Source organism: Gordionus sp. m RMFG-2023, chromosome 1, assembly GCF_954871325.1.
Source record: "Gordionus sp. m RMFG-2023 chromosome 1, tfGorSpeb1-WG-v2, whole genome shotgun sequence".
NCBI classification, from domain to species: domain Eukaryota; kingdom Metazoa; phylum Nematomorpha; class Gordioida; order Chordodea; family Parachordodidae; genus Gordionus; species Gordionus sp. m RMFG-2023.
Genome location: NC_088775.1, coordinates 25,384,880 through 25,395,194, shown reverse-complemented (window position 1 = coordinate 25,395,194; position 10,315 = coordinate 25,384,880). Strand labels below are relative to the sequence as shown.

The 10,315-nt window shown below is 26.0% G+C and overlaps 1 protein-coding gene across 1 annotated transcript; it reads left to right on the top strand.

Moving 5' to 3' along the window:
- Positions 1 to 451: 451 nt before the first annotated feature.
- LOC135923490 (metabotropic glutamate receptor 1-like) lies at positions 452 to 10,108 on the top strand. The gene is made up of 7 exons (XM_065458272.1): positions 452 to 727; positions 1,044 to 1,207; positions 3,912 to 5,466; positions 6,954 to 7,085; positions 7,201 to 7,443; positions 9,380 to 9,488; positions 10,038 to 10,108. The coding sequence occupies exons 1-7, from the start codon at positions 452 to 454 to the stop codon at positions 10,106 to 10,108; spliced, it is 2,550 nt and encodes an 849-aa protein (XP_065314344.1).
- The last annotated feature ends 207 nt before the right edge of the window (positions 10,109 to 10,315 follow it).

The following is a 10,315-nucleotide window of genomic DNA, read 5'->3' as shown; positions in this document are numbered from 1 at the left end:
CAAATAAATCTGAAAATTTTTAAATAGTCCTAACACCAGTCGGACAAATATAGTTAATTAAAATTCTGGGCACATTTTTGTTTTTCAGACTTGTTTTGGAGACTTCTATTGTATAAATATTTTACAAATCAATTAATATAGTTCCTTTCAAATAAATAGGTAAATTAATATAAAACACATCTTAACAATATCTTTTATTTTAAAAATCAATATTTTTCAATGTATGCAATTAATCAATCTTTGGTAAGAACAAGGTTTCTTCAGTTATAAAGAATCTTAAAATATGAATTCCCCCCCCCAATAGAGATTGTTTTAGAAATTTGAGGGATTACCTTATATGCCAATAACATTTTTTTTTATATCTGAAATAATTATTTTTGTATAATTTTTTTTTAAATAAATTTTCTTCAAAATGTCAATTTTAAGTATATCTATATGCACTTTTTTATTAATGGTGTGTCATAGTGAAAATATGCTCATAGATTTTCCCATTACCGAATTGGTCAACCTGGAAGATATAAATGTGGGAGGTCTCTATGGAATATATGAAAGGAATACGAACCCTGTTTCTATGTGCTCGGAGGAATTAAATTATTTATCCATACTTAAAGCTTATAGTATGGTTTACATCATCGAGATGCTAAATAAAAATTTATTCCTACCCTCTCATAATATAAGTATCGGTTATTACATTCTGCCTACATGTTCTCATGTTGGAACTGCCCAAGTAAGATTAAACAAATCTTTATTTATTTTACATCATTGACTTTAAAATTATTTTATTAAATTTTTACAGACTTTCAATATTTGTATAGGATATAATAAGCATTGATTATTCGAAGGATTGTTCTATCTTTTAAATAAATTCAAAGATTTTATTGAGAGGAAAATTATAATTAATTATTTTTAAGAATGAATAAATATTTTCTAAAATGAGTTTCTAAATATCTTACTAATTTTATTTTTCAAAATAAAATTAAATTTCATAAAGATTTATTAGTCAATTTTCACCTGTTAATTTAAATAAAAAAAATGATGTGTAGATTCAGAGCATAATTCAAAACATAATCAGAAACAAAATTGGTTTGCCAGGATTAATCGGACCACTCAAAAGTCTAAGCGCCTATTACGTATCGCCATTATTATCATATTACCGATTACCGCACATAAGCCCTGAGGCGAGTTCAGTAGAACTCAAGGGACAAAAGTAATTTATTTCATATTTAATTTATTGTATTATGCAGTTCCTAATAATCTTTCTTAATAAAATTGTTAACTTTACTTTAAACTAATAATAACTATTTAATATCTTACAAAATTGTTTTTTGATAATTAAGGGTAAGTATTCAACAACTTGCTTAAATCTATATCCAATAAAATCAGCTTTTCCAAATTTATAACTCGCTAAGAAGTATTAAATTTTAAAGTTTAAAAATAATCCAATAATTTGATATAAATGTGCATACATTTTAGTATAGTGTTCTGTGTGCAATACATATCCTATAAAATTAAGAAAATTAGATCAAAAGCTTATTTTCGAATTTAATTTATCTAGGGAATCAAAGATATTTTGAGTTTAGGGTTCTTGTGAGTCCTAGGTTGAATACTCGAATGGTTATTTTTTCTATTAAAAATTTAGTATTTTCGTATATAAAAAAATTCCACATACACTATTAACCTATCTAAATTTTTCAAATCACCGAATTTTTAAATGATCAGAAATTATCCTTTAAAATTTTTTAAAATTTAATTTTACATAAACATAGTTTTTATAAGTAAAGTTTATAGTATGAATTTATTAAGTTATTCTAATTGTATGTGCGTTTGCCTTTTATGGTTTTCGTGATCCATGTTCCCTAATAGCCAACACCTATATTGCTAATTAGGTATTTGTTGTTCCTATAATTTTTTCGACTTGAAAATTATTGATTCCATTTTCATTATTTAAATTTAGCATAATTGAGTTTAAAATTTTAATTTGAAATAAAATAAATAATTATTAAATTTATTTTATATAATAGAACTAATTATGAAAACAAGGGAGAGACCTTAAAAATGTAAGAATTGGGATGATTAAAAAATTTAATAAGCAAATTTAGTAAAATGAAATTATACCGAAAACCCATATAAAATAGTCATTTTTTTTAAGGAATTAATAATTCCTTTTATATAGAAATTTGATTGGTAGATGAATAAAAATAATTTTTTTATTATTAAAAACTTAAAATAAAATTAAACCGAAAAATATGAAAAACATAAAGTCTATATTTATTGGAAGCAAAATAATCATATTCTTATATTACTTTAAGTAGTGTTGTTAAACAGCTCGATTTGAGCAGATTTCTAAAAACGGCTAACTCATTATGGTAGCCAGAAAAATATTGTCTAAGCCCCATTTCGCTAATAGATACCCAAACTGTTGTGCCATCGTTGAGCAAATTCGTCAGCCTTGCGTATTAATCTGGAAATATTGAGTTAGTCGGTTTTAAAATCGGCTCAAATCGAGCCGTTTAACAACACTAACTATAAGTAAAAATAATAAATATTTTTTAAAAATATCGTTTTATTGAATCGATCCATTCCATTTTCAAAATTTAATGAGGTTTCGAAATAGAAAAGTGAAATCAATCATCGGATATTTATTTCGGAGATTGAAGTAGATATTTTTTGACAATTTTAGACCTAGATATTTTTTAATTGCCACGTTTATAATTTATTTTTTGTATTGCTGATTTTGGATTCGGATTTTTATTTGAACAGGGCTGAAAATGAAATCATGGATATTTAATTTCCAATTAAAATAACATTCTAGCAAAGCAATTAACTTGAATAGAATATAGCAAGTTTGTATAAAAAAAAATTTATTTTAATTTTTAATTTATAACTTATAAAAAAAATATTTTTATGAGTATTTATTTGAATTTTAGAAATTTGTTTATAGGCGTAAATTTTCTTAAAAACTTTTTATTTGTAAGTTTATATAACCCTACATTCATAGTTAGCGCAAATTCGCTGCTGTGTACACAAAAATTAGTGTAAAATTATTATATTTATATCATATTTTATATAATTAGCCGCGAATTCGCGCTAACTGTGAATACAGAGTTAGGTATTTTTTTTCTTTCAAAATAAGAGGTATGCAAGTATTTATATTTTTATTTTAGTTCTGTTATCAACCATTTAAATATGGCCGGGGAAGCCATTTCAAAAAATTTATACTCCATTTATTATTGATCGAATATCCGGCTTAAATCTTGATATTCTTAAATTCATCCTAAGCACTGCCCATTAACGATTTAAACTCTTTGCTTTTATTTCATAACACGCCCATCTTGATGTAACCAGACTGCCAAAAATTATTGTATACGGTTCTCATGTTTTATTATTTACAATTCTTAACTTTTCAATATTTTATTATTATAGTTACTAATGTGTAATTCATTCTGCCTTTTATGCTACAGTATTTTAATTTTTCACAATTGCACTTTTTCCTCCTTACATTCGTTCAAAACTCCTTTCTTTCCCTACTTGTTAGACCATAATATTACATCTTCATCTTTATTTACTTTTTTTACTCCTCATCGTTTTTGTGCTTACACCTCAATAACAGATAACCGAATTTATTCTAAACTTGTGTTCTAGCATTTGATTGTAACATTTAATAAATTTCTTTTTAACTTTCTTAATATTATCTTTTCCATATTTCTTTGGTAAATTTTAAACTTGTAAGTTAATGGGAGGGCATAAGTGTTCCTTAAAAATTATTATTTTTAAAAAGTAAAACTTTCCCAGTAATTAATAATTATAAGATTTATATAAAGTGATATATAAAAAAATATATAACAATTAGCTAATTATCATATAAACATTTATACTATAATTATTATTTTTTAATATTAAAACTATACCAGATTCAATTATCTATTCCGAATAACCTCAAATCAAATATTGTATCTCAATGCCTTACTCAGTTTACTTAGACTCTTTCAATGGAGTGAAGTAGCCATAATTTATTCATCCACGCCATATTTTGCCTGGTTCAGGGATCAATTAAATGCTGCAACTACTCGCGAAAAGTTTTGCATTTGGCATGAAATCGAAATAGAAACTTTTAATGTCAATATGTCGAAGGCATCCTTTGAAGCTTTGGTGAATAAAACAAAAGCAAGAGTTATTTTTTTATTCCTTCACGATTATCAATTTGGCGATGTCTTAAAATCAATACATTCCATAAATTCAGATCCAGATTTTATATACATAGGGATTGATACTTGGCCATCGACAGAACAGTTAGTAAGGCTGGGCTTAGCAAAAATGGTCGAAGGAGCAATAACTGTTTTTCAGTTTGGTAGTGATTCAGCCAATTATTCTTCTTGGTTGCTAAACAAGGATAAAATTATTGATCCATATCATCCATGGTTTAATAGCATTAGGAATAGGCTTTTAAATCATGAAAACGATACCCTGTTAAATTTAAACACAAGTAATGGTATTAAATTAGATAAGAGAATTTCTCTAAGTATGGATGCCACCATGGCTTTATTGTTTTCTATTGATGATCTTATAAGGAAAAAATGTTCTAATATTAATAAAAGCCAATTAAAAAATTGCATAATTGATAACAATTTAAAGCCCTATCTTCTAAATGTCTCATTTTATGGAATGTCAGGTAAAATTGATTTTAATTCGGATCGATCAGTAAATAACCCATTAAGAATTGGTAACTTTCTAAAATTCAATAGTCGTTACGATTTATATACGGTAGGAAGTTATGAGTCTAACAAGGAAAATGGGAGTCAATTAAAATTGATTTCGAATTTCACATGGAGAAATTATACATACTACAATAATCTAACGGCACCAACTTCACGTTGTTCTGCACCATGTCAAATAAATGAATACAAAATGTCAACCTCAAGTAAATGCTGTTGGACATGTCGCACCTGTAACGAAAGAAGTAGTATTTTTACGCCACAATATCAGTTAAGAATGAATAATTTCCGGAGGTGCTTATCCTGTCCGAGCTACAAATGGCCCAGTTTAAACAGAACCGTATGTATCAACATGCCAATTATTAATATCAGACACTACACTAATTATTGGAAATTAATAAATGTTATCGCTTTTATAGGGATCCTTTTTGCTATTACTATGGTCATATTCTATATACAAAAATATCAATCTACCCCGTTCAAATTAGAATTTCGATCTTTATTGTATTTGCAATACGTGGGAATATTTTTTGGATTTATATCTGCATTTCTTGTAACTAGTCCTCAGCCGGATAAACCTAAATGTGGGATCGCATTATCTTTGTTCTTGTTATCAGTTTCCCTGATTTTTGGTTCTTTATCAAGTAAACAGAATATAATAGTTAAACGATTAAGAATTAACAAACCGGGATTCAAGGATATTAAATATGAAAAGCGCGCACTTATCACTGCCATTCTAATATGTTCCGTTCAGGTAAAATCTATATTTCAGTATTTTTTTGATAAAAAAATAGGATGAAAAATCAATCATAGTTTTGTAGATTAATTTTAAAATATTTTTCTGTTATATTTATTTGCTAAAATTCTAACGAAACATCATTATACATCTTTTGTCGATATTTTTTCTTTACCTTCTATGAGTGACCATAGAAAAAAGGAAAAAAGAAGTTATAATGGCCATCTTCATAAAGGAGTACCTCTATAAAGTGACCTATAAATAAAGATGTTTGATCTTCATGATCCAAGAACTTTCGTTTTGGTTGTTGGGATCAACATACTGAATTTCTAAAATGAATTTCCTTGTATTTTTTTTCAAAAATAGAAATTCTCTATCTAACTATATTATTCTTTATTTTTCATAACTTCTAGTAGCAAAGTTTGTTAGCAGCCCTATTTAATTATTGATGAGCCTTTAATTTAGTTATCAATTTCAGGAAGTTAGTCAGCCACCCAAATTTTTTTAGCTATAATCATTTTAGTGTTTCATGTCTCACCCCGTTAATTTTGTCTCATTCCATAATTTTCTCTTATCGAGTGACTCATAAGAACAATGCCTCTCGATGCAGATCACTTATATCAACAATAAAGACCTGATCCTATCAATCTTATACGTTTGTTTTCTAGTTTTCAGTTGCTTGGGATTACAAATGAGTTAATTTTTTTTTAGCCCGAATCAATGTTAGTGCAATTTGTTCAGCGGAACTCTTAATGAAATATCTATTCCATTGTCACCAATACCTAAGGAGTCTTGTGAGAGCTAAAAATTGATCATATTAGGTAGAAAATAAAGCCAAATAAGTGAAGATTTTAATAAAGCTTTCTACCTAAATCATGTCATTAAAATAACAATTCATCAAATCAATTGCTGTTGTTCATAGAAATGCAAATAAACCTATTTCACTTTTTAAGTCTTATTTAATTATGCTATTTTTTATAATCATGATTTGTTTTTATTTATGAATTTCTTTATTAAATAAATCAATAAATAGAGGTAAGAAGAAATCAAAATATTATTTCCACAAGCATTTGTGATTGGTCACCTTTCTAACTCATAGCCAAATATGATTCGTTTTTTGAAATTAATTATGATTCACAACCATTTTTGTTTCATGACCATTTGTGGCAATTTGTTATTCTCCCGAATATAGTTCACAGGAATTTGTGTTTCGTCACCATATGTGATTCACCATCATTTATAATTCACAACAATATGCCATTCCCTTCATTTTTGATGGACTATTTGTATTAACTTATTATTTAATATAGGTAAAAAATAAAACATGTAAACAATTTAAAACAATACAAAAATAAAAACTATCTTAGAAAGAGGGAAATAAACAAAAAGAGGTCTTCTTTGCAAGGAAATTAAGATAAGTGTCTTGAAACACGGAGATTTGAGTTGATTGTAAGATTTTAAGGATCCATGATTATAATAAATTTAGAATTATTTTTTACCTAAAGCCTCATAAAAATGATAGCATACGGGTCATGGAACCCATTAGTGGAAATAACGATTGGAATAAAGGTAAATCTGAAAAGTCCTGGTACTTTCTAATATTTTATCTTGAGTTGGAGGAAAATTGGGTGATACAAGTGAAATCCCAAATAAGGTATTTTCCTCTAACCCAAGGAATGTTTGTTACCCCATCTGATTTCTTCCTCAGACAAGGATAAAATATTATATTTACTATGTAAAAATTATTTTTAGATTTTTGTGGTGGCTTCATACTTTATGATGGGGAACAGTTCTATATTACGTGTTGAAAATTTTACAAAATATATATCGCGTTCTAAAAACACAAACAATTCTGATACGACTCCTCTTGTAAGTGAATATTGTTCTCCTTACCCCATAAATAATGGCTTCCTCATCATAGAATTATGTTTTCAGATGCTGATTTTGATGTATTTATGCGCTCAAACCATCCAGATAAATCTAAAATTCACTCAGGCATATATGGAAATAAAAAATTTGCAGATAAATATTTTATCGAACGTTTGTATTTATATTTTGGGCGTATTGATTTACTTTTCCTTACCCGGTATCGTTTCGATCATCGTATTGCTTATAATATTTATAATATTTCTTTATGTGCAAATTTTCTTTAATACCATATCAAAAATAATTGCCATGAACAAGATGAGGCAACTCAGTTTAGTTGCCTCTTAAATACTCCCACCGCCCCTGATATTTTTCCTTAATAATTATTATTTTAATTTGCTTATTACTTAGTGTTTCTCTCAAGAAAATTTAAATGATATTATAGAAACTATTTATCATATAGGTGATTAAAATATGTACCTATTGATATAATTATGTATTATACTTCATAATTTACTTATTTTTATGAGTTAAATTTACTATTTATCGTTTTATTTTTAATTCTATTGTTATATCTTATTAAATTTGACATTTAAACCAAGATAATTTATAATAATATCCGTAACATTTCCTTTAAGTAATAGCGGGAACATTCCACATTCAACAATATTCATTTCATTCAAATCGTCACTTAGAAACTTAATATAAATATGCCAAGATTTGCAGATACAATTCACTATTTTAATATCAATCTCATAATTACGAGGTTTAGCTCATTTCCTTTGTATATTTAAAGAACGGATTCATTATTTAATATTCCATTGTTATTTTTAATTATTGTTTTGAAAATATTGTATATGTTATGTAATAAATTGAAAGAAAGCGTAAAATCATCAATTTATAATTTATTAAATTGATTTATTTTACGTATTGTGCACGATTTTAAATTTCATTTTATATGAAAAAATCAGAAATTAAAGAACCCAATGACCTAAAAATTTTGGACTTGATCCAGTAATAAAAATTAATGAACAGTATTATTTATCAATAATCTTAAGTTTGATATTTTTTCTTTAGGGCCAAATGAAAGCATTGAGTAAGAAAAGCTAAAATATTTTGCGAATATAAATATTAAAGCAAAAATTTAATATTGTTAAAAGAAAGTGTAAATTAAAATGTGAATGGTTTAAAAAGAGAAGGTGAAATATATAAAGATTTGAATTGTTGAAAATAGAAAAGAAAAAATTTTCATTAATCATGATTTAAAAAAATGTGTGAAATACCAGAAATGAATTTAAAAAAAAATAAATTATTTAATAATTGGTAGTATTAAGAAAAAAAAAAGATAGTAGTAAAATGTGTTTAAAATAGTTTCATTTTTAAAAGTAGTTTACTGTTAAAATTTATGTATACAAATGGATAATATTATATATGTAGTATGGGGATTCGGAATACGTGGGGATTCGAAATCTCTTGATTTTAAATCCTTTACCGATGGCGATTTTAAAAAATTTAAAATCCGATTCAACCGGCAATGTATTCTAGCATGTGTAGAATATTTACCCTATAAATTTCAGCCAATTTTAGCATGAACTTAAGAACTTATTCTAATTTATATTAATATATATATATTTATTTAACCCTTTATTACACAAAAATTACTTAAAAAAGGGCATTTAATACACTGTGGGACAATTTTACCAGGCTTGATTTTTTTATTTTATTTAATACACAGATGATGGGATAAATATATCCAATATAAAAAATAATATTATTTATGTTTATTTAAATATTTTCGCGCCTTTTTATTTTATTTTATGCAAAATATTTTTTATATAATTTTTAAATCTACTTTAGCAAAATTCTGGTATATTTGATAAATAAAAATGATAAGAAACATATATATTCTATATATTTATCATAAATATCAATATTTTTAAAAATTATAATTTATTTTTTTGACAGTTACAACAAAAGTATTCGGTCATTTTATGTACTGCTGTGTAATAATGCTTATTTTACATTTATTTTTTAGAAATTTTATGTTTTTGATAAAAATTTTTAGTCTGATATAAGTACTTCGGATTCTTCTTTTGAAATATATTCGGAGGAAGTCGAGGACAACCTAATTGAATTAGATTGGTGGGTAATTACAAAACCAATATCCCTACCAAGTTTTAGAATATTTAAGAGTTTTCTATGAAAAATTTTCGATTAAAAATTATCGAGAATCTTCTATCTCAAAAGATTATTGACTTGGGGGGATCATCATCCTTACAAAGCAATTCAATATCGACTTCTTCAAAATTTCATAAAAAATATATCGCTGATGATATAAGGTAAGGACATCCTGGGCATGTTCTATTTGTAAAGTTTCTCAATGTATTAACGCTAAATGAAATTGTTTTATTTCTTTTCAACAAAAACTAATTTATATAATACACAGTCGGACAAAAAATATCCCTCCCCCAGTTATAAATTATTTTGTCATAAAATTTAAATAAATATCAAAAAATAAAATTTTAAATAATCTCAGTAATTATTTTATTTAAGTTTTTTATAGGTGAGCAATAGAGGTTATGTTGAAATGGAGTAATAAAGGGTTAAATTAAAAAATAATAAAATGTCTATAGCTGAAATTTATAGAGTAAATATTCTACACTGCTAAATTACATTTCCGGTTAAGTCGGATTTTAATTTTTTTTAAATCACTCTCGGTAAAGGATTTAAAATCAAGAGATTTCGAATCCCTACGGATTACGAATCCCCATACGACATATATATAAGTGTGTGACAAATAATAATTTAGATTTTAAATCAAGTAAGAGGGCGAAAAAAGACACTATCATAGGAATGAAAGGCCTCATGAAAAAATTTAATTTTGTCCTTTAAAGGTGTAATTTGTCCCACCTAAAAATAAAAATACTCAGCGGAACATATTTTTCCATTTCAAATTGATTTATTTATATAACATAAATATATCCCACCTAATAAATAATAT

Bases quoted from the DNA above. Each gene is read 5' to 3' on its own strand.
- LOC135923490 (XM_065458272.1), top strand. From the start codon at position 452: ATGGTGTGTCATAGTGAAAATATGCTCATAGATTTTCCCATTACCGAA. The intron at 7,086-7,200 runs GTGAAATCCCAA...AATTATTTTTAG, and splicing joins AGGAAAATTGGGTGATACAA to ATTTTTGTGGTGGCTTCATA. The intron at 9,489-10,037 runs GTTTTAGAATAT...CTCTCGGTAAAG, and splicing joins AAAACCAATATCCCTACCAA to GATTTAAAATCAAGAGATTT.